We start from the raw sequence: 26,033 nt of genomic DNA on the forward strand, positions 1-26,033 counted from the left end.
GAAGCTACCTGCGGCTATCTCTTGACTACCTGGTCAGCGATCTATCTCAGGATGGCTACCAGGAAGTATTAAGGAGAAAGATAAAACTCCTATCCAATGCACTGGCTTGTACTGATCTTAATCTTAGGCACCTACTCATTGTTGTACGTTGGCTTGTGTATATAGCCTTTCCATCAAACAACAGGGTACATTAAGCACCCTGCCAGTCTAGTCCAGAAGGCTATCAAATCTCCTGCAATTGTGGAAGATGAGATTGACCACATTTGTTGTCTAAATGTTTTGCTGACTGTCCTTTAGCAAGTAGGAAAAGAAGTGAGTCTGAGGTTGGGAGAATCAATGTTCAACACATGGAAGTCAGAATGCAGCTTCAACATCTGTGTGTCATCAGTTCAAGTATAGCTTGGGTTTGTCGTGTTAAGAAGTCACTGGACTTGTTTTAACTGGCAGATGCTCAGTGGTGCCAAGGAAACTACCGAAGTAGTGTGTGTATTGACTTGGTCACTGCCGATCTCTATATGTTTGTTTGGGAGCAAATGTCCACTTTATTGAATAAAAAAAACCCAACAACCAAACAGTAAAGTCGATGTTGTCTTGCTCTGCTGGTCTCTTGTACTTTAATATTGGATTGATTCTTCTCTGGATCTCAGTGAACACAAGGCAGCAAACTCCTAGCCCTCAGGCCAGCTATAAAAGTGCAGTAAATGCATTAAAAGAAAAATATTAGCAGATCTGAGTTCACCCTTTCTAAATCATGCACCCAAAGAGTTGCAAGAAGGTGGACCCCAGTACTCTTTTCTATCATAGCTTGGGCCGTCAGCCAAAGGACTTCCCCACCTGCCACCCCCTTTAAACATTTGTGTCACATTAGCTCATGAAAGGTTATATGGGTTTGGTGATATAACCTCTTACAGCATGACTCAATACTATTTCTTCTTATAAAGAATTTTCCTGGGATGTATAGAAGCTTGCGTTGAATGATTGATTATCCCTCTATTAATACTTGCAAAGCAGCAGGCAGTCTGCTGGCCAATTTACACTGAAAGACCCTTGCAGCAGAGCATGGTTAATGCTTTTAGCTTTGGTTTTGGAATGATTTTTTAAAAATGAGCCCAGACATCACATCAACTGCAGTTTTGAAATTCTTAGGCCACTAGATAGTGATCCTTGTAAATCAGGATTCAGGTAACTAAACAAGATTCAGGCCATCAACCATAAAAACCCACACAGTATAATAGTAGGCAGAATAGAGAAATTTGGTTACAATATGACACAGTTTGCATCATAAACCTATGCAAACAAATTCCAAAACATGGTTGACAAGTTGCTTGAGCATATGACTGCGCTATGCCCTCAGCACTACATTAATAGGAGTATTGGGACTCCATCACCAGGAAAACTGAACTTGATCTCAGTCTCTTCTCACTGAAAGTCAGTTTGCAACATCCAAGCTGCAAATCCATTTTAGAAGCTCATAAGAAAAACCACAGCAAGGCACTGTGATTATTTGAGGCTGCCTTCAACATACATGCATTTAAGCATATTTGGTTTTCTGCACAGCGTGCACAAAATTCCATACATAATCTTAACATAAAACAAAGGCTTAGGATATGGTAATAGAAATGTTTTATTAATCAAATATATTTACATTTCTTCATCTTCTTTTTAAATGTGTGCCTGTTATTTTCATTTAAACACCATGTAGTCTTTACAGTTGATATCACAAGAATACAGCTACATGCATGACTTAATTGGTCCTTTGCAGTAAAAAAGATGCAATTTTATGAAGTTTAAAAAATGCAGACAAGCTGTTACCTTTCTAATTACAATGTCATTATTATTTTTATTACAACAGAGGACCCCTTCAACATACTGTACATCTATTGGGTGGATTATGCAGTTTTTCAGACTGACTTGATGATATAAAAACTTTAAATATACTTCAAAACTTCAAACCAAAATATTTTTAAAAGGCTTCATGCAGTTCCAGAATCTTTTGTTTTCTGGAATCTTATCCACGGAAAGGACTTGGACAGAACAGGAGAGTGCTGTAATTGTATTGTATTTAAAAAAAAAAAAAAAAAACAAAAAACAAAAAACAGTTGATGACTCTCAAAAGCAACGAGGACTTACTTTTGGACTTCCATCTACTTATTCATCTGAAATCACATCATTTTGTCAGCTATAAGACAGCATCACATAATGTAATGGCACCATACAAATAATAAATAGTACTTAAAAGGAGAGATGATGATACCAAAATAAAAAATACACACATAATTGCTTGTAAATTTCTAGTATCTAATGTTCTGTAATTATTACATTATTCCCAATGCAGCTTTCTTTCATGGGAAGACAATGAAATTGTATTAAAAAGATCATATTTGGTGTCTATAGCTGCAGGTTTGTAAAGGAGCTAGTGTCTTTCTGAAAGGAATAATTCTCTGAATATATGAAATTTAATTTCACACTGAAAATAAATCAGAACTAGGCAGAATTTTTAAATATCTTCCAACACGTTCAGGTTTGGACAAAAAAAACAATCAACCAACCAAACAAACAAGCAAAAACAACAAAAAACCCTTGTGTTTATTTACCAGACTACAAAAAAAGAAATGCCAAGTGCTTCAGAAATTCTGAAATGGCAGGCACATGATCACTAAATTTAAAGATAATACTACACTTACTGCTTCAGTTTACTGTGTGCAAACACATCCTGTATTCATAATAGAACCAAATGTACGGTTGTTCTGTTGATACATGAACAGAAACTCACTGAGCATTCAGGAAGTGCAGACAAGAACTTGATTCTCTTTAATCCAACCCAAGGATGTATTTTAGCTTCTCCATGTTAGTTTTACATGTGCTATATTGTAACAGAATCCCAAATGTTGTACTCGAGAAAAAAACACTGTGAAATCACAGGTTTTCACTGAATTGCTTTTGTATGCTGCCAAATCTGTTGTGAAGGCTCTGGATAAAAAGCAATACTATAACTGAAAATGTGCTTGGGAATCTGGTACAACACAGTGATTTACACAAGAAATAATTATTTGGAAAAACAAAAAAAGTGTAAGTTCTGCAGAAATCCGACTCTGGTGTATTTTTGTAAAAATCCAATAAAATCTTGAAGTAATTGATCTTTATTTCACGCCCATTCAGGAGAGTATTTAGACATGTTTCATTAAAAACATTTGAGTAAACTTATCTGTTTTCAGCAGGGAAGTCACAATATCTGTAAGCACATGCTTAGGTGCTATTTGCATTATAGGACTCAAATATAAATCCCTTTCTGCAAGAGGCTGAGTGCTCTGGACTACCACTGAACAGAAGAGCACTGTAAGATAATGCAACAGCACAAGTCAGTGATCTAACAGATAGCTCTTATTTTTATTTGCTTTTCAGAGCACAACATATCGCTTTTCCCACTTGCTCTATATATAAATTTCTGCTTTTTTTTTTTTTTTTTTGGGGGGGGAGGGGGTAGGAATATCTATTTGCTTGCAGAAATCATCTACAGTTGCTGTTCAAATGATAACCAAAAGCTGGTGCCCCATCAAGATGTTACTTTACATTATGTCTGTTAACTACCAGGCATGAGGGTCTGAAAGGTTTAGGATCATGTTTTGTTTGTTTGTTTGTTTGTTTCTGTTTGATTAACCTTGCTAGGAACAAAACAATGTTCAAATAGTCACCTTTAAGTTGCAATTCTTCCTACCCAGCTTCCCATGCTTCTGTGAACCTAAAAAACAAACACACAAATAAACACATTTGTATAGTAGCTAAGAATCTCTCATAGTTTGGAGGATAAAATCAGGCAAGTGATGACAGAATTACTCACTCCCCATATCTCTGCATTGAGAAACAGAGCTGAAAAACTCACAGGGCTTAAAACTTTTTATGAGATAAGCTGGTGCTTGCTAGAACAGTGATTAAAAATACTTTTTTTTCCATGATGTTTTACATTTTTAATGGCCAAACATGAATACAGTATCTCCTGAAGTAATGCCCTGCGAAGCTTTGGAAACTCCAGATTCTGCAGTAAAGTTTCTGCAATATAATAAATGGACATCCTGAAGTAAGGTTGTCTTAGTTTTTAAATTCCTTTTAAATGTATCTGAAGTTTACTTCATGCTCTTTTTCTGCTTGAGCTCTTTGTACAATTCATAAGTGGTCTGAACCTATTATTAAATTTGTAGCTGATTCTGTCTAGCCCTTTACAGAATTGGATACTTAATTCTCTACATATTTAAAATCATCCCCATAAATGTTTTTAAATATTTAATATAATCAACTGAGCCCTTATGAGCCAGCCAGCACTTCAGTTTTGGTGCAAAACTGAATGAATCTGTTTTAATCCCCATAGTCTCCACAAACGTATCTTACAGTTTTATCTTATGAGATAGCAAGACCTCAGAGCTGTTTAGGTTTTGCTTCTTTATGGTGGTACTTTATTTTTGGTTGTGGGTTTTTTTTTTCTTTCTTTCTTTTTTTTTTGTGATTTTTTTTTCTGTTTTGTGATTTTTTCTTTTATTTTTTTCCTTTTTTTTTTTTTTTTTTTACATTTTTATCAAACTACAGCTCTAGCATTGAGACATTCAATATATAAACAAACACTACTGGTCTCCAGAAGTGAAAACCATTCTTTGATTAGACAAAATCATGAAATCTGAAATACGTCAAGGATAAAAGCTTGAAAATGTCAATGTGGAAATTGTTAAGTTGAACCAAAGTAATGACATCTGAGCTTTTTACATTGATGTTGAGAATATTTTGGCTTTCTTTCATTAACGACTGTACCAGGCAAATTTCCATTAAGTGAATACTATGAAACCTCCAAGCCATTTTCAAAGTGTCTGAGTTCAGATTTAGCTTTTCTTTTGAAGCTCAGTCTGAGTATGCTGAAAGTATGTTTATCTAATACAGGAGCACTTTCAGTTTGACCCAAACCAACAGAAGAAAAAATATCAATGGATTACAGCTTGGATTTCTGATCAGTTTTCCTAGAAATCAGCAAGCCATTAAATCAATCACCTAAAGAATAAACATCATCTTTGTTTTTTGCTCCTCATAATGCAATTTACATGTAAACTGGAATCTTTAATATTTAAAACACTTTCTACTGTCTCTGTCTTTCATAGCTATTAGACTGAGTTTGAGACCTCTATTAGTTTAACATTGTTTTCCTACTGGCTTCTTTATATAATGTATATTTGCAGATATACAATATTCCTCTTTTTTCTTTTTTTTTTCTTTTTTTTTTTTCCAAGATATCTTTGCCAACACAATGCTGTTGAATGAAACTACTTGCATGAAGAAGTGCACAGAGTGTGAGGCATGAGACTATGGAAATGAAATGCCCTTTGATCTGAGGAGGCTGACACTGACCCCGATATGGCTCTTGATCACTTCCCATCCCACACAGCAATTTCTATTATAGCCATGTCAGGGTCAACTTCGCCCAGCCCAGTCAAATGTACAGATTACATCTGGGTTCTTTGACTCATGCTACAAAAAAAGGTGCAACAATAAACAAGTCCATGTGCATTCTCAGTCATAACTATGGGCAGAAGAACCCTTGAGATTCCTCACTTTGGCATTAAATAACAATTATAAAGGCTTTTAGAATTAAAGCAATACCTGATGGGACTTGAAATGTTAACAGTCCCAAGTAACTTGTCAATTGAAATAAGACTCATCCCTAGTCATAAATAAATAATCTCATTCCTGGTCTCACTTCCACGCCAGGATCAATATCTCTTAACATCTTACTTATTTTATTACTGCTTTTGGTTTTCTGGGACTGATTGAAAGTTGCTCAGAGGAAATCTTTGGTTTTGCTTAAGTGTCCGTGACATTTAATCATGACTTTCCTTGCAGTTTAATTCCAACCAGTCAATCAGTTAATCCACTTCAATTGATTCTGTGCTCTCTGTTATTGGCTTGCACTCATTGGGCATCCTCTGGTGTCGACTCAGCTGGGTGGCTTGTGTGAAGCTCCTCTCACACCTCTCGCACCTGGTGAAGGCAAGAGAGAAAATTGAGACTGGGGAGCTAGTCTGAGGGGGGTGATGGGCTTTGTCTCATCCTGCCTAATCAGAACAGACACTCAAAAGTGGCTTCAGATTTTACTGGCTCAAGAGGTTTAATTGGTGGCTACTTCCAAGGCCTTGATGCCTATGATGGGACAAGGCCTGTCTGATTCAGAACAGAGGAATCTGTCAATAGACAGGGGGAAGGTGATTTCTCCAGAGAGGCCTGTCCTGCTGAAGCTCTGATCACTGTCAGTTCAAATAGATAAAGAACAAAAAGAGATTTTTAGGAGTGAGCCATCAAAGAAGCAGCTTGTCTGCAGTTTTCTGCTCTGTAACCCCTAGGAGAAATTGATGACAAATAGAATTTCACTTTCTGCTAATTTAAAATCCACAATTGCCTAGTGGAGGAAGAGAAATCACAAAGCAGTAATCACTCAGTGCTAGAACAAGAGAAAACTCTTTGTTTATCTGATCTGACTATGCAGTGGAGTTCATTTTAAATAGGCACATAGAGTTGGTGGTTACTTAATTATCTGAAAACATCCACGTTTGAGAAATCTGTGGGTTGAGCAAGAACTCACAACAGTCAGCAGTGTTTGCTTCACTGTCTTTTATGTCATCTGTCTTTCTACCTGGTCCTCTTCTTAGAGAACCATAATCTGCAACAAAAATAACATGTGAATGAACGAACAAAATAATTGAATTTCAGAGGGGATAAGATGAGGTTTATTGCTAGCTTGGAATGAATCCCCTATCCCTGCCCTGGAAGAGAATTTATTGCATTTAATCTCCCAAGCACACAACTCTTAATTTGCATTCTGAACACTAGGTAAAGGTGTTTAATAAGTCACAAACATGGATGCAGCAGATTCTTCTTGTATGGTGCTCACTCCAAAAGCCATCTTTGATTTAATGGTGCTGTGTGATGTTTTATCTTCAAAGAAGATTATCATAAAAGCATCACTACAATGAATTCTTCACCTTCAAAGGAGAAGTGAGGAAAATAAAGGGCTCAGCTAATTCATATTCGTCTTTTTCTCTTCACTGATGTGACAGATAGGAAGTAAACTGTCACTGATCTAGTTGCTTACAAACAAACAAACAAAAGAAAATAAATATATTTACACATATACATAACTGTGGAATGTTCTTCACATTAGTAATATTTAGTAAGAAAGTTCTGCTTCAGGAACATTTAGCATAGACATTACAGAGTCATTCATCCAAGCTACTCTACCAATCTAAAAAATCAACACTTTTAAGTTGTGTTTCTTTGATTGTCTTTCATGGAATATTTTTAGCAGCCTGTTCCACTGTTAAAAACTGCACTGTGATCTTGACAAATGTAAAATGTCAGCTTTAATGTATCAGACCTATCAGCTCAATGAAAATAACTCAGAAGTATCGATTGCTTAATGATTTTTGGGGTATTCATTAGCGTCTATGTGCACATCATCCACTCTCCAGAGCTTCTGAAGTGCTGATGACACATTAGTGTATGCTGATTGTTTATTAGAATACTGATTAGTTACTGGATTAGTGTGTCAAAATATACTACCTTTCATTGCCTGACAAACTTGCAAATTATTGTATTATTTTTATATACATATATATATCTGTCACAGAGGCATTAGAATCAATTTTAAGTCTGGGGGTTAACTTAGTCTGAATGAGATATTGCTATCTACTTGCACTTGATAGTTTTGTTATTTTGATGTCTACAAACACAAGCACTTTGCTTGCTGAGTAATAGGAGAGTTGGATCCTTGCCTGACCACTTATGTGGCATATAGTTGCAAAATAACCTACAAAATCAGGTGTGGCAGTGCCACACAAGTGAAATGTACTATATCAGGATGCTTAGTGGCCATATATGATTCAGAGAAAGAATATAAAGTGATCAAAAGACAGAGTTCCTCATTAAAACCACTGGCCGTGAAGCTGCGGTGAACCTCCTTACCCTTTCTGGAGCCTGCCTGGGAGGCTAGAGCTGGACACCACATTAACTCAGCACCTTGCATTGCTCTTAAAAGAACAGAGCAAAGCTCATTATATTTGTTTAAAATACAAGGTCCTGCCCTTTATTCACAAGCTTCTTCAGCTGTGAGAGTGCTCTAACTCCCCAGCTACAGACTGTTCTGCAACACTTTCATACAGACACAGGAAAGCAGGATGCTGAAGACAGACCAGAAAAGAACAAATATGTTGGTACGAGTATCTGCCCTTTGGACAGGAGGGATATGGATGCCTAGGGCTGCTGCTGGTTGGGCTGTGCTCTCTGCACTACAGAGGCAGAATGCAGCTTTCAACAAGGCACTTAATTCCCCTGGCTTTCTCATGTACTCAGATAAACTTCAGATAGTACCCAAGGTGCCTAGTATTTTCTAGGCACTTGCAAAGGTTGTGGATGGTGTTTTCAGGACTACAGTTTTGGATATATAAGCACCTGACTTACAGGCAGGGACCTCTATTAGTCCCCTGACTCCTTTTTCCAATGCAGTCCAGAGAAGGTGTTGCCTAAGACAAACTGATAGGAAAGATGAAGATAACAGTGTCACAGCAATGAGCATAACTGTTTCATGGTAGGTAGGAATTGGAGGAAAATCAAGAATATTTTTTTCTTTTGAATGATGATGTACTCTTTCCGTCTGTCAACCATCCTTTCACAGCCTGTTGTAGAAGAATAACTACTGCAATGACCTGTATCTATGAGGCTGATGAGCATGTGTGTGCATGTTTTTGTGTGCAAGTCCAATGCCACACATGTTCAATGTTGTGTTGTAAGGTTGATAGTAGCCAAAACAGCCAGGAAGGAAAAAGAGCCCACCTCTCATGAGACCGCTCACAAAGTAACCATGGGGCTGAGCACAAGCCTGGATATTAGACATATGCCAAATTTTTGGTTAAGCTTGAACTGTAGCTACAAGTATTGACAACAATTGTACTTGTTAACTGAAAGACCACATAATTTCCACTTAAACCATCTGATGGCATTTGGAAGTAATTTAAACAGCCCCTGACACAGCATAGATCCAAAGAAGATACATAATAGTCCTCAATTAGAAGCCGTCAGTGAAAACTGGATATATATTACGTTTTTGGTTTTGTTTCGTTTTTTTTTTTCAATGTGTGTGCCTTTATTTTAATTGTAAGGGGAATTGTTGTACTGCAATATTCCACCTCATGAAACAGAAGACTTCATTATACCATGAGATTTCCCCATGTGCCTTGCTTGGTTGGGGACGGTAAACAAAATGTTTCTTAAATTTGCAAATGATCATCAGTCATTTTGGTATATGTCTAAGGTACTGGATTTTCCGAGTTTGGTCTCATTGTCACTGGTCTGTTTGTTTACTTTACAGTGCTTTCGAAACATTGACATTGAGGATTATAGGCAGGATTGGTTTAACTCCCAATTTTATATCAACTCTGTAAAATGCTTTGGGTGAAGAAAATGCTGCTATCTATTTTAGTAAAAAATATCATCATTTGCTGTTTTCAAAATAGAAATTTTAAGATTTCATTCAAGAATGACATTTAACACTAAATTTTAAACTCATTTGAAAGAGTTTAAAAAACACATACACACAAAACACCAAAAAAACCCACAAAAAGTGAACTTAAACAACAAGAACAAACAAACAAACAAACAAACAAACACCAGTACAAAGCTGAGAAACTGAGATGTCACTGCTGGTACAACATCTATATTCTATATTCAACCTGAAATGGATCTTCCCCAGTTTTGCATTTCAGTAAGAAACTATGAAAAACACCTGGCTTATCCCAATCTGAAAGAATTTTTCCTCTAATTCTTTTTGGTTGACTACTGATTATTAGAGGTTTGCATAACCTCGATTCTACAGGCAAGTTCCTTAACTACCTATAATTTTTGTTGAAATGGAAAAGACTGAGGGAAAGAATTTAAAAAAACAGAGATGGCAAATAATCTTCCTTTTTCTCCTACTTAAGAGCTTTGTTCCCAGACTAGCAGCCATAGTGGAGACTTCAGTAAGATAAGAATACACAAAAACTTTACGGTGGTGAGGCTGACTTGATAGCTTGTGATGACATGAAAAGAAATCCCTCCTAACTGGACCTGCAGTCCAGGCAATACAGCTACAGCTTTGACTACAGATAACCTCACTTAGCATTGTTATCTGTAACAAAAAGCAAATAGAAAAGTCTTCCACCATACTTCCAAAGTTACCTAGGACCTACAAAGAAGGCATCTTCTCACAGAAAAAGCTTTTTAACCAATCACACCTCTTAAATAAAAATTAAATGGAAATATTTTAAAATACTGCCACTCTATGTTAACCATTTTAAACACCATTTTCTGAAAGTAATATGTATACAAACATACACTTAGTGTTTGCCATTGCCTGCTTAATCCAAAAACCCTCTTAGAAACATAACTGCCTTACTGCCTTAACTGTCCAGCTGACTGCCCATTTTCACCCATGAAGTAGAACCCAGCAACACCTTTATGCATGTTATTTTAAAAATATCTTAGCTCACATTTAAGTAATTCAACATTATCCGTGCATGGTCATTGTTGCTAATAGCAAAAATATTATTCAACAGAAGTAAATACTTTACCACAAATATAAAACTTTTTGAGCTACAGAAGCCCTTCTTCAATGGATTTTTTCACATTTTGTTTTGGCAAGCATATACTCAAAATCCCTTTGTAAGCAAATATTTAAAACCTAAATCACATGATCAAGAGACAGAAATCTTGTTTGTCTCATTCATGGTTCTTGTTTACCAGAATTTGTTGAGTTTTTTTCCTAAGCTTACTTAACACCAGGTCTTGGACACCTCCTTTTCAAAGGAGGATCTAAATGATGATGAGACATCAGATGAGCTGCAGCTGTTTCTTTTTCCTCCAGCAGAGAGAGCGAATCAATTTCTAGAAAACTTTTCTGCCTCTCCTTTCTCAAACACAATCAGTCCTGTGTGGGAGGCAAATCTGCCCTTTTGAACATCTTGTAGGATCAGGGCTGATGTGTCCCCTTATCTGACTAGCTGGCATGGGAAGATCTGCAGGTTCAGTTTTAGTTTCATGTGAAATTACCAGTCAGCTTACTGCAAATACTTCAACAAGACTTCCAGAGAGAAACTGATACTACTATTCCTTGAGTTTGAGGAAACTAAATAAAAATCCTAGAAGAATGCAATTATGCCATACATCATAAAGAAGCAGTACAGACCATTCACGTTCTTTGTTGCTCTGGCCTGCAGCTTTAAGAATAGGCAGATACATCCCGGAATACTTAAATAATTCAGCATAAACAGGGCAAAACAAGCAAATAAATCCCAGACCACTGGCACGTACGTTAAGCGCTTTCACAAATGAAATTGTGCTGTAGTCTAGACCATTTTGGAAAAGAGCAAAAAAATTATGAAACTAAAGGGGAAAAAAATGACTCTAAATGGGGAAAAATAGCAGATCTATTGGAAACACGACAAAAACAGGATGCTAAGGAAAAAAATTAAGTGGAGTCAACAAGGTTACACATAAGTAACACCTTAACATTAAAAGAAATCTATTTTCCATTTTGACCTGGAAACCTCTTCCATTAATTACTAAAATCTATTTACACAGCAACTAGATAAAATCGATCTGATTGCTTACACTACTTTTGGCTCACTTTCTGTGGGCTCTGAGCATTCAACAGACTGGCTCTAGAGGATTCAATGTTTAGATGCTCTGAGCTTCTGTGTTTTGCCACCTACAACACAATCCTAGCCGTGATTTGTGGTATGCAAGCTCTTCTGTACCAGACATGCAGTATTTGGTTCCTGGCTCTGTCCCCTTGCCCCCAGCAGAGACATGTATGGAGGCCATGCTCTCTTTCAACCATATATGGAGGCAAAGCATCTCTACTGGTATCTCTACCGAGCTTGTTATGAGGGGTTCTGACAGGCCCCATTACATTAACCAGAAGACTGAAAGCACAGTACGGCAAAAGTACAAAAGAAAGACAAATGGAGAAAAGTAGACGGAGGACAGATAGTCCTTGGAGAACTGACAGAAACGCACACCTTCTACTCTTATTCCCATTCCTCCTAGGAACATCAGGTAGCTTCCAAAAGAAGTTGTATCAATACATTATGCATTGATATCAAGACATTATTTTTCTTCCAAAGTGGGATTGTTACAGTTATAATATCCACAAAATTTGTGCTTGTCAGTCAATATCTATAAAATTTGAATCTGTCAGTTCAGCAAAGATACGGACAAAATTATGGAAAATTTGTATTTTGAGGGAACACCTCCTGTCAGGTAGGCAGAGTGTTGCACAACAGAAAAATCCACCTGGATCACCTATGCTACGGCTGGAGGTGAGCACAGAGGGAAAATTTCTGAGGCTTCGTGTGTGCATGTAGCTTTAAATTCAGTCAACAAAAACTGCAGGAATAAGCATAGCCTATTTAATTAAAAAAATCTTGACCGGGTGGCTGTTTTTTCTTATGTCTTAAGCAGCTTAACACTATTGGTTTCTTGTTATGATCTTACCAAACTTATGCCACAAGCTAGGGTTGCTTTTTCTATGCAGTGACACTGAGACTAAAAAAATATGTGTATTTCTGCCCCATATTTAACCAGATCCAAGTAAGCTTTTAAGTGAAGCTTGATCTACCTCAGTATATAGACATCAAAGAATCATATTAGCATCCTTACAGCATAGTCTCTCCCAGTCTTGAGTGTTGTTCTCAGCTATGGGTCTCTGGCAGCAGTGTGACATTTAATTAAATAAAGAAGTTCTTATTAGAGGATATAAAATTGCTCAGGGCTTGCAAGCCACCCAAAACCAAGCCTGGTTTAATTCTGATTTTAGCCGTGCCACTAATGGTTTTATCTCATAGTACGACCTTGGCTTCGAAGGGAACCTCTGCTGTGTGCTAGTATCAAGCAGTGATGCTGGTGAACAGTGGCGCTGCATTTCCCTCTCTGATCTCAGCTGACAAGGGCTGCTAGATCCAAGTACTTACTTGAAGGGCTTCTCCCCAGTGTGTGTCCGGATGTGATTGTTGAGAGTTGTGGCACCAGCAAAGGCACGACCACAGTAGCCACACTTGAAAGGCCTGTCACTGGAGTGTGTAACTACATGGTTCCTCAGCTCCGAAGGTTGGGAGAAGGACTGGGAGCAGTGACCACACTGGTAGGGCCTGCAATGGGAAAGAGAAACATGGTGCTGTCAGTGCTTTCTGTTGATCTGAGCAGGAAACTATATGGGCAGGAACATCTGTTCTTCCCAGCAATTTCCAAAGAGAACTGCAGGTACACTTCTCTGTGGCTTTTTTGGGAGAAACATAACCAAAACTTCATGACCTCTTTAGTAAATGTGAAATGCTTGTCCAGAAACTGCCTGAGAGTCTATAGGAATCATGTCCCACAAAACATGACTCAGCAAGCTAGTTAGCCTGCACCACACATGGTAAGCCTGCCTTATTTCTCCCAAACTCAACCTAGTACGCCTGAGTCACAAAAAAATTCCTCTCACATCAGAGCTAAGAGACTCATGAAATCTTCTGTCACTTGGTGCCAGCTACAGTCTTATCTACAAATGCACATCTGATGGTTTTACTTATATCCTAGATCCTTATATCCGTGACTCCCTGCCATTAAATTCTTCATATTGCTTTGGAGGAATCTAGGTTTTTTGAGATCATCTTTTTCAGTGAGAGACATTGGAAAAAATAACCACCATGCTACAATTACCTTTTTATTTTCCTACTGCTATTGAAAATGTTTGCATTTAATTAACATGTTTCCCCCATCCAGATTGAAAAAGCCGTTTTTGTGATCTTGAAATGAAACGCGGAATTTAGGTTTTCAACACCACAGTTTGTTAAAAACAAACATAACAAACAAACAAAACTGATTGATATGTTACAAATTCAGAATCACAACAAATAGACTGCAAACACAGAAGGAAAAGGATACAAGAGAGCAAGGTGAGACAGGAAAGTTGAAATGCAGATACCATGACTAACTAAAATCAAATGTGAAGAAAAAATGTCTATATATTTCCGTTTGGTAAAAGTGATTTAATATCACAACCTACAGGGTTTTTTTCCTTTTTGCTTTTGATATAAGTTAGTGACAGAGTCCTACATGCTCATCAGACTTTTGGTTAAGAAAAATAAGAATTTTTCTAGAGGAATATTGATTATTTTTAACCTGTATAACATTTTAAGACACAGATTTTCATGTCTGCATTTCAGAACCAGTGGCCAACACTAATGTAATTGCTCTATCTTTAATACATGTTTGTGTTTAAATGGCTAGCAACCAAAACTAAAGGGAAGGAGTCAATGGTGACCAAGCATGTACAATTCAATTAAGTGCAAAATAAAGTGAACTATCTCATTTGTCAAGTGAACTGCTTAATTGTGGCTACTTGCATCACTGAACACAAACACTATTATTTTACAGTGCTTCAGAGCACTGAACCCTTACTGTAGAATTTTTTAGCTTGATTAATAGCTCAGCATTGGTCAATAACTCAATAGCTTACAATTTTAATTACTTAGATTTGAAAACCTAACTGGTCTCCAAAAAGTTTGAAAGAAATACATAAAAGCTGTGGAAAAGATTACTTAAATTAGATGATGTGGCCCTTAAAAAACACATTAATGTATGTAAAATATCATTTTAATTAAAAAAAAAAAGTGCTGAATATCTGTTTCTCTCATTGGAATACAAGTAGTAACATGCCCAGTCTTTTCCTTTCTTGAAGTGCAAGGTTAATTTGCACAGAAAATTTAAGTGCAAACTTATTTGTTTGGGTATTTTCAAATCAAACACTTTTAAGCAAAAACAATACATTAAGGTATTCTTTAACCATGAAACATTGATTTTTTAATAGTGAGAGCAACCATTAGCATCTATTAGCCTCTGGTTATCTATTTTTAACAGTTACCATAGTAAATGATACAACACTACATAAAACCAATTGATCTTTTATTTTTTTAACAGTCAACGCGATTCATTTCATATAACAAAAAGTCACACTGTAGCTTATCTGTAAACAGTCAAAATTCCGAACCAGTTACAACTGGATATTATTATGCCAAGTAAAATGTTTTTACCCCCTACATTAGCTCAAAACAAATTTGTTGTTTACAAAGCATATTAATATACATACTCTGAATACATTTCACTGGCAGATGCTCAGTAAAAAGACCCCTGTAAAATATCAGCTGTTGTTAGATCACTTTGACTGTATTTTTTCTCTTCATCCATATCTTGGGATAACTACTTAAGTCGTTACCCTCCTCTTTGCAGGGGATATATTTCTCCAGTTTATACACAGATTATTCTGATTAATACTAAAATGGGCAGAACAAGTAATTTTTTTCAAACTAGGTACATCACACACGTTAAACAGAGCTCATTTTAAAAAGAAAACCTATAAATACATTGAAATATTATAACAATTCTAGAATGCTTTATCTGATTCGCACAACTGAAGCTTCAAATATAGTAAATTTTGACAACTTTTGGATACTACTATTTTTTTCCAAGAGCAAAAAGTCATTCAACAAATACAAAAGTTATCATTTTGTCCTCTGTTAACTATTTTACTGTGGTCAGAATATTTTCTTGGCAGAAAATAAAATCAATATGCTGTTTTTCAAAAAAATGAAAGCGATGCAGAAGGACTGAACACAAGCAGTGCTCGGTTCAGTGAGCACATTGACATGGGCAGAGCAGACCTGTCTTTGATGTAACAGTTATGTCTTCTGCCACCACTTTGGACTGCAATAGGACAGTGAATTAAAATGGTGACCTCTTTATAGCAGAGGTTTGCAAACAGAAGGAACAGGGTAAAACCAGTGGTCTTCACAGGCTGTATTTAAAAGATGTGCTGCTAGACTGAATGCAGTCTCAACCCAGAAAAACTAATTTCCACTGGAATAACTGAGAACATATTGTACCTTCCTGAGCTTCGGGGTATCCATGTGAATATGAGCATAGCTGTGTCACAGCCCAGATGTGTGGTGATATTGCAAAAAATCAATGTTCAAACAAAATTTTTGTCAGTCACTTTGTATGTGAAAGCTTACATAATTAAAATATTCTTTTGCAGATATGCAAGCAGATTTGCAAGCATGAAAGCAATCAATTTGATATAACAGGTGTGTCAGGGCATCGAAGTACATGCTGACTCTCTGAAGGAAGTTTTTTTCTACAAAAATTTGTTCTCCGGCTACCATGTACCAAAAACAACTTAGTTTTCAATATCTTCATTATTGCATTTTCTGCAGAAGATCTCGTAGACCCTTCCAGATTTAAATCAACCCTGATTAAAATCTTCTCATATAGTATTTTTAAGTTACATTTAAGAATAGTTAAACTGACGTATAGCAATTTGCAGATGTGAATGATGTGCTGACAGCTATCAAAAGCAGCTCTAATGTTTTTCATTAAACACCTAGCTACATATTTTTCTAGTTCTCTGTCTTCCTGTCTGAGCTTAAAGAAAGGAAATCTATTTACACAGAAGCAAATTCTCCTGTTAGAAAAGTTATACTGTTGTCATTCACCCCATGGACCATCAATCAGCTCTCTAGGTTTTAGAAACATGTAGATGCCAACAAATTTTTCTAGAGAACCCAGTCTTACAGTCCCTGACTAAATGACGGCCCACTATCAAGTGAAATACAGAAAGGAGTAACTGTAACATAACAGTTTTCAGGTTTTATATTTATTTAGAATTTGAGCTTTTGCAAGCTTTTTGATTTACATTTTCAAAATGAAACCAGTGAAGAGTACTTTTCGCTCCCTAATTTAGACAATCTCTTGAATGATTTTGCTGTTTGGTGGTGTCTATTCCCATCTTACAATTTTCTCAATTTTGTAGCTGATTTTTTTCTGGGTAAAACTGTATCATGTATAGGACCAGTACAAAACATATGTTCCTCTATGAGGCTTGCTTAACCTCCCCAAAGCTTATGCACATGGGGCACATGCACAAAGCATGTTGACAGATAACAATAGAAAAACCTGCATTTTTGCACCTGGAAAATCTGTTGACATACAACTGTAGATTTCAACTAACTTTTTTTAGATTTTCATTTAGCAAAAGTGACATAAGTCTTTAAGTATTTATCTTGCATTGTTCCTCTGCTAGAATAATATACTTTCCAAATCCTGACTCCTAAGTATATCCAGCTTTTTCCTACATACTAAATGATTCACAGTCTGAATTATTAGAATACTGAAAAATCTTATTTTCTGCTGATTTTTCAAATTCTCTCCTTTATGATGAACAGGTTTCTAGTGAGGCCTCTTCAGAGGCAATTTTACTGTTTTCAAGGGGAATCCCAGCACAACCCTTAGAAGAGGGATTGTTTGTAATGGTGAGTTCCTGAATACCTGTAAGTCTATCATTGAAACACTGTCGGATCAGGGAGACAAAATAACAAATAGCACATTGCTGTGACTTTTTCCCCTTAGAAAATTATATTAAAGCACCAGCTGAAAGAGGAGAGATTGACATGTGGTTGAAAGTGTTTTCCTCCTTGCTAAAGATTAAGAAGTAGTAAAAACCCAACTTGATGCCAGAGTCTCAAAGCATGAGACACAGGGCTCCATTGAACCCAGCACAGGGTTTCATAGCACCATAGGGGGAAGGCTGTCACACCACAACCTCTGCAAAAGAATGAAAGCAGGGCACACCGAAATGGGGCCAGCATCAACTTTCATGGCCAGTACTTGGTACAACATGCAGCATTAAAAGCACAGCTACAGTCAGAGGAGTTAAGTCACAGTTGTCCTAATGGAAAGGTATTTTGGAGGGATGCCTTCTTCTAGCAAGTTGAACTCAGAGGCTGGAGAAGTCAGTGACACCTGAGGTTATTGTCAGCTTGTACACAGAAGAGTCCCTCGCATCATAGTGACCATGGGTGGGTCACCTTCACCACCTCTGGACTCCAAATCTTCTGCTGCCTTGGTGTTCCCTTGGAAGCACAGCTCCTGCCCTGGGCATGCCAGGCACCACATGGTATGGCAGAGCTGAACTCAATGGGAGTTGTGAGATAGTCTCTTACAAGTGGCCATGGAGGAACTAGCAAACTAGCAGAAAATTAGCACACTTGAAGTGTTTTCAAACTTCTGAAGCTGTCGGGAAGAGGTGTTGCCCTCTGCACCCTCAGTTGTTACTGACTATGACTACTGGGAGTTTGCAAACCTTTGGGGAGAGATCATGCAACAAATTCAGCATAATGTTTACTTTGATTGAGCAATATTCCATAGTCACTCTATAACTCTATAAACAGAAATTAAGAACTGTTGCTCACAACATTTACTTTTTTTAGGCCTGTTCTGGGACATGTTTAAGTTAATTAATGGATTTGAGGAGAGCATCAAGGTTAAAGACAAGAACCTACAAAGAAAAAGATAAACACAAAATGGGCTGAGCTCTGGTCCTAGCATAAAGAACCTATTAACCTGCCAACTTCAAACATCAAAATCCTATTAAAAAACAAATCAAATCAAATCAAAACAAAAACAAACAAAAAACTATCAATTTAATATTGAGATGCTACAGCAAAACATGAGAACAATAGTGTTTTTTCAGTAAACAAGAGTTGCAAGGCCCAAATATTATCCACAGTCTATCAGCCACTGACACACAGAGTGAGTTTTCCCTCAAATTATCAGCTTAAATACATGGCAATCAATGAGAATATATATCACAGGGATGTACATATTGTATATTAAAATGTGCCACAGACAGCTCTTGGCAAATGGAGATGTCTGCCTTTCCTCAACACCAATATATCCTGAATCTGGTGATCATAGTGAGAAAGAAGAAAGATGTAATTAAAAGAAACTGCGCAATTACAGGAAAACCAATTGCTGTTAAAAATATAGTAAAATACAAATATTTCTCTAAAAATTATTAACTGTAATCAAAGGCTTTGATTCCCCTTTCTGCAGCCCTCACAAATAAGGGGGCGGGGGTGGAATTTTTCTTTAAGAAAGACTTGCTCCCACTACTTCTGCCCAAGCAAGGCTTAAAAACATCCCGAAGGCTCAGAAAGTCCCAGAATTCAAATCTTGATGGACTTACATCTTCACCTCCCACACACAAAAAAGAAACCCTGCAAAGTATAACAAGCTAAAAAATCTTGAGGAAAAGGGAGAAATAAATTATAAGTAAACAAACAAATGATTTAAAGTTAACTTTAATTTACATTTAAAACCTAATCTTAATCTAAAATAGCAAAGACAGTAATTTTAATAATTCTCTCCACTTTGGATTCATAATTCCTTTTTTTTTTTTTTAATTAAATCATCTTCCTGTTAAACAGGACCATTTCTTTCTTACTGCTTAACAGAATTAAAGTGTATTTTGCCTTTTTTTATGTCTGCTCTCATTCAGATGTTTTCTGAATCTAAGCGGCTTTAAAGTAATTTCTCTTTTTTCATTTCTTCAGCCCCAGTAGTCTGTTTTACTCATATTTCAGTCCATGAATTGGACTCCTGTATACATTCAAAGACGTTTTCCCTGCACATCATGCTGTTGATAATCAGCATTGTTGAAAAACAAACACCAAGCCAGAAGAGATAGTCTAAAGTCATTTCCTAGAGAAAACAGGCCCTGCTTCTTCAGTCACGTCAAAGATACAGCAGCTGGTGTGCTCACAAATTGCTGGCAATAAATGCGGAGCTGTTTATCAGTCAGAGTGGTGCTGCAGATACCATTGAGAAAATACAAATGCACCCCTTACTTTAGGCTGACAAGCAGGTACTCTTTCACAAATCACACCCCATTCTCTTGTCTCCAGGAAACTTTGTACAACACTTAAGGAATTTTTCATCTGGATAAATGCAATATGTTTAAGAAGGCAAAGACACTCTTTTCCAGCCACTGTGTCACTAAACAGCTGATCTACTCATACCTGCTAAAAGACAAAAAGCTGCTTGTGATATAAACTCAACCTTGTAATGACTTCTAATCAGGGATATGAGAACCCAGATCCTAGGGCAGTTATGATCTGCAGTAACTGTTATTCTGGTAATTTCGAACACTGAATGAATTGCAGTGAACTTAAACAGATTCATGTGACTGATATCCCTCATAGCCCTCTATAGAATACACATCAGGAAATGCTTTTACAGCAGTTATGTTGATGGCACTCCTCACAGGAATGAAGAGGACGTTACAAAACCAGTCTCCAATAGAAGTCTTCACAATTTATTTGATGAAAACATAGAGATGTAAGCCATTTTTCAGTACAGATGTACAACAGGTGTCACAGAGCAGAGCACCACAATATCTAGTATTTAGGCAACAAGTTGATGGTAAGTGTTTGTTACAACACCATTTAGGTTTTATGTTCTCTGTATAACAAAAGAGAAAAAGGTTTTTTAAGAACAAGATTCACAAAACCCTACAAGTCAAAGAAGAAATCAGCTAAATTATCCACTATCAATATCGAGTAAAAGGCATTAGCTATTATGTTTCAAACATTCCTTAAAGCTTCTGGAATTCAACACTTACAGTCTTTCTTTACTTACCTCCTCTTCACCCTAACCCTCCTCAAATCTGCTAAGTCCTTTCCCCAGCACCCTTTGCTCTCTTTGTCCTGGGGGGATCCAGCTTTTCTTCTGATCTAGATAATTTTCATTCTATGTTGTAGGGTATTCTGAACTAAAACTGCTCTACACTTTCTTGTTGAAGCTGTTCTGCATGGACAAATCAAGGCAAGCACAGAAGAGATGAAACAGTTAAGACATCATGAATCAGTAACCTACTAAAGAGTGTATTCACTTCCAGAGGGGAAGACTTAAATTCCAGCCCATGTTTCAGTCAACATTTGACACAAGATACTTAGGAAAAAATAAATTAAAAAAAAAAATAATAAAAATCGAATCTCTCACCTCCAAGATGACAGACCTATTGTAGGACAGACATATCCTCATTTTGTCTCTCTGGAAAAAATGTATACTTAACTACAGCTTAGAGTGCAAAACAGCCCCATTAGAGGAGGCACTTCTTGCATTAACTATTGTCTGAAGCTTGCTTCTTCATAAAGGAAGAGACGGGTTCAAGTGAAGGAAAGGATGAAATCTAGGGATCATTCCTGGTTGGATAAATCATCTAAAACATACATACAACATACCTTTTCTAGACTCCCTGACATGGCATTTTATGACTTATAGTATGCTTACGATGCTTCAATACTGGAAACATTAGAGTCCATGAGGCTTAGGAGAGTGGACCTTTTGGGACCTGTATTCTACATTGTGGCCATTAAATTGTCAGTTGTGTCCTCCAGCTTCCTTAGCATGATGTTTGTTTCTGCTAAGGCCAGCATACAATTCAGAAACTGTTGAAAAGGTTTGTTTGTATTCACAATATTATCAACTATTTCAATTCTAGGAAGAATTGCATGGAATCTAGTTCTCCCTAGCATGCTTGACATTTCTTGCTGGAAAACTGGATTTATGCTCCAGTGTCTCCACACCCACAGAATCACACATATGCGTACAAGTAGATAACCACATACACAAAGAGACATAGATATGCATACAAACACATGCACAGACTTACTGTTGACTGGTTTTGCTACTCTTTTTGTTAAATGTAATTTACAATTACATGCTGCTTTCAGAACAACATTCCAGGATTCCAGCTGTTCTGCTAAAACCTTCTTCACAGTTGAAGAAGAGACAAAACGTGGGCACCCCTTTTTATTGAATTAATTTGATTTTTGTCTTTTGTCCTGCCAGCTATCAAAATTGTCAAATAAACCAGCTTTGATTAATAAATAATGGTTCCATTATATTTACTGTGCCACTGGTCAAAGTACCTGAAATTTTAATTCACTTGTTCAGCTAAATTTCATCGTCAGTTCACAGCCATAAAATTCTGTATTGACAAACTTTCAAACCAACTTTGACTCTGAGGTATCTAGTCAACATTTTTCTTCTGTGTGGATATTAGTTTATTGAATAAGTGGCATCTGTTTTCCTCCACATCACTAGTGGAGAAGGTATTTCCTTTTGACAGCTTTGCACGATTTATGGGTTTGCATGCTCTGAAGAAAAATAGTACTAAGCAAAAAATTCCAATTCATTACCTCTTAGTACTTAATTAAGTTCATACACATTGCACACTATAGGTGAACCCTGAAATGACTGTGACAGCCACTGAGCAGCAAGTTAGATTATCTTTGGAAGACCGAGAGACTTTTAATTATCTTGACCTCATTTTTCCATCCATGATATTAATAAATTTTCCTTCTATTTTGTTGCCTCCGTTAGATGTACCAAACCGTTCTGAAAACAAGATTATATCCTTAGCTATTTTCTTTTATCTCCACATTTAGGCACCAAATATTTTTACAAATAGTGAAGTCAAGCAATGGTTTTTATCAGCTTACTTCACACAGCTGCATACGAATTATGTCGTACAGGCTCATCCTAATAATGGTTTGGTTTTAGAAATGATAACAGCTTGATAAAAGAAGAAAGCAGTGGATCTGGCTATCAGTAGATACAGAAATAAAGAGAGCCTGGGCTTTACCTGTCAGGGTTCTGCGTACACACATGCATCTGTAAGAGGATCCGCTGGGTGAAAGTCTTAAAGCACTGCCCACATTTCCAAAGATGCCAGTCACTGAACTCAGAATTTAGTTGGCTTGTTGAAGTTGGGCTTGCAAGAACTCGTTGGTTTTTGACACTGATCTGGTTAAATCCTGACTCGATGGACCCAGACTTATCCAGGAGAGAAAAATTTCTGCTACACGGAGTCTGTGGAAATACTATGGATCGCTGTGGAGTGGCAGGGGATAGTTTGCTACTTTTATTAAATGGTTGTAAGGTGTCTTGTCTGGACATGGCCTCCATTACAGTCGAAGGGACATTCACTGGGAGAAAACAAGAAAAGTAAATAAGATCCTTTTTATGTCTTTTAAAAACTAATACAGTGTTGGGAGACACACACACACACACACAAAAAAAAAAAAAAAAAACAAACCTGCAACAGAAACTTACAACCAACATCCATTTTCTTGACACTAGAATTAAACAACTTTATTTTAACAATGCATTAAAAAAAGGGTTTGAATGAGACAGCAGTCTGAATGGATGATACTGATTCTCTGACACTGACATGAAAACTCATGCAAAAGGGTGTCTGAGACTGAAAGGACTCAGAGAAACCTGATTCATACACATTTATTGCACAACGGGATTGTCATCTGAAAGAAAATGCTGCTGCACTTGTGATACCCTGACTCTGTATGTTGCAGTCAGCATGTCCAGTTGTCATATCACAGACAAGCATGGATTTTGAGAGCATGGGGGAAAAAAATCCTTGCTACGATACTCCTTCAGATATAAAAAGGCTTACATATCTGCTGCAGCAACAGTTCCCTTTTCATTTTAAAGGGCAGTCACAAAGAATATTATGCTATTACATCTCACAAATAGTCACAAAGCCACTATGGTACAAAGCCAGTGACTTCACCATGATTTGTACGATTATGACTAATAGCAGTTAGATCACCACAAGACAATGCAAAGTATAGACAGAGATAATTTTGTGTATCAATTTCCCACCTACAAAATAGGAAAAAAACTGTTTCTAGTCCCATTAAGGTGTTATGGTCATCAATTAACTATGGCTTATGAGGCACTCAGATATCTCAGCAACAAATGCAATACACTGTTCTCACAAAGAAGTAATTCAGTGCTGAATTTAGATGTTACATGATAAGAAAGGCAGGAGGTCAAACATATAGAAGAAAGTTGAACAGCTGCTTCACTCTTAGTACCATCTAGATCATGCACTGAAGGAAGCAAGAGTCCTATGGAAAAATGGGGTCAGCTTATGAAAGATTGCAACGTAATGCAAAAAGAAGCATAATTTAGGCTATTTAGGTCCAGTACTTTCTCATGTTTTCTAATTTTGGCATGCTCAGCCTCATGACATAATATTTTAATGGAGATTTTTAAATTAAATTTGTATGTATGCCTATGTCTACATATGTTCACAGATTTGGTTACTATCACAAAGGGTTTGTGTGTACATATCTACATGTATGTACATAGCACCTACTAAACAGGTGATTAGAAATGGCAATTCTGTTTAGGTAAGTCATGGTGATCGATTTCTAAGAGTAAATATGAGAATTAATTTTCAGTTGTGAGCTGGAATCATCTAACGTTCTTTAATATAAAATAAAAATGTAATGCAAACTAGTGTTTTGGTAGTATCTTAAATACTGTCAGTTAATTCACAGACTTGTGTTCTAATATGTTCCCTTAATCATAATGACTCCAACATTATAATATTACATGCTATTTAAAATACTTAATTTGAGGTCCTTCCTAGCTCATTCTTTTCTGCAGTATCTGAGGACCTGATTTCTGAGTTACATCCATGAGGCTATTTTCAAGTTGCAAGACATATAATACGTATTCTGTGTCTCTTCAGTACAAGTGTCAATTGATATACTTTCATTTTCTTCCAAAATCGTGATAGAAAAAGAAGATCGCTTTTTTTTTTTTTTTTAATTGTGTTCATAAAGGTCCACAGAAGCAGTGAGATCAGGATAGAAAGACCTAAGGAATATAGGCAGATTTCATATTGGGTGAAAATACCCCTGTGTAGAAGATAAGCAGAAGGTCTACTCTGAGGGCTTAAGTGTCACTCACATCATATACCAGCAGGCAGCTGGCTCCATGTTCTGAGATGAATTTCATCTACGTATGTCAGCCTCTCTTCCGATGAAACTTTGATTTCTCTCACAGCAAAATAGCAAGTGACAGTATTTAGAGATTTTAGCCATAATGCTTGGCTTTTCAAATGAAGGATTTGTAAGCTTCATCTCATGAAAGAAAAAATAATATTTCTATATCGTACACTGCAGAGCATGAGTTTTATCAGCAAACATTACTGCCAGTAATTAAATTTCTTTTAAACTTCTCTCAAGCCCAACAGATTTCAAAACTCAAGATGAAAGAGGATGTTTATTTTTGACAGTTTAATCTCTGCTATCTTGCTGTTTTATTGCTGCATGGTTCAGTATTTAAGTTGCTATGAAACATGAGTGCATCCTAGCATTGCTGTTTAAGTATCCAAGTACTTGACCAAAAAAATACATCATATATGTAATTGATTAAGCATGGGCAGCCACAGGGTTACTTTAGACCAAAGTCCATCAGGCATCCATTCTTGGTTTCTTCTATGATGTAGATACACACAGCCATCAAAATGGAAGAGTGGTTTTTGATGTAAGTTCTAACCCAGCAGCTCACACAAACAGTGAAACTGAAGGGTGTGCTTGGATCACCCTTAAAGACGAAGGTATCCAGATTGCATGGGGTCTGTGTTGTAAGTTACATGCTTCATTTTATTATGATTCCTACCAAACAAAAAATACCCCAAATATTGAGGAGGGGTAGAAGAATGGATGGAAGTGGGGATGGTCAGGATGGAACAGAGGTTCATTGTCATTTCAGGCTACTTACATTTTGTTTGTGTCTAGAGAAGTTGGCTTTTACCTTTTAACCACAAGAATCTCATCTCTACAATCAGTCAGACAAAGCTTTTCTCAACATGGTCAGTGGTAATAGAATGAAGAATCACTAACAGAGGCCTCGTGGACTTGTAATGAATTACTGTTTTGGCAAGACAGTGTCTTGTGACAGGTCTGATAACAATGGAGAGGGCTAAGGAAAACAGTTAAGAATAGACACTTACAAGGAAGAATGATTCTACACACTACCAAGCTATGTGGGGCTGCCATGCTGGGAAATCTGATATTTAACTGCACATACCTGCACACTTCCAAACACCTCAATTTATTTAGGTAACCATACCACGATTTTGCAAGGCTTAGGTGTATCAGCTTCAGGGGTTTATTTTGTACACAACAAGCTTGCCTTGAATATATGATCACTTTCATTTAATATGTCTTAAAATACTCTAGGAATGTATCTTATTAGGTATGAAACAGGAATCC

The 26,033-nt window shown here is 36.8% G+C and overlaps 1 protein-coding gene across 4 annotated transcripts in view; it reads right to left on the bottom strand.

The window, feature by feature from the left end:
- Window positions 1-1,584: 1,584 nt before the first annotated feature.
- PRDM6 (PR/SET domain 6) overlaps window positions 1,585-26,033 on the bottom strand; it is a 79,825-nt gene continuing 55,376 nt past the window's right edge. The window contains exons 6-9 of one of the 4 annotated variants that reach the window (XM_065045307.1): window positions 22,589-22,931; window positions 13,035-13,211; window positions 3,693-3,739; window positions 1,585-2,045 (exon numbers count right to left, since the gene is read on the bottom strand). In XM_065045307.1, coding sequence (XP_064901379.1) covers window positions 3,712-3,739; window positions 13,035-13,211; window positions 22,589-22,931 — 548 coding nt within the window. In that variant the 3' untranslated portion in view covers window positions 1,585-2,045; window positions 3,693-3,711. Of the gene's footprint in view, window positions 2,046-2,075; window positions 6,016-13,034; window positions 13,212-22,588; window positions 22,932-26,033 lie in introns of those variants that run through there. The other 3 variants (XR_010468823.1, XM_065045305.1, XM_065045304.1) reach the window with 3 other exon arrangements.

The sequence above is a fragment of the Columba livia genome, chromosome Z (assembly GCF_036013475.1).
Source record: "Columba livia isolate bColLiv1 breed racing homer chromosome Z, bColLiv1.pat.W.v2, whole genome shotgun sequence".
Taxonomy (NCBI): domain Eukaryota; kingdom Metazoa; phylum Chordata; class Aves; order Columbiformes; family Columbidae; genus Columba; species Columba livia.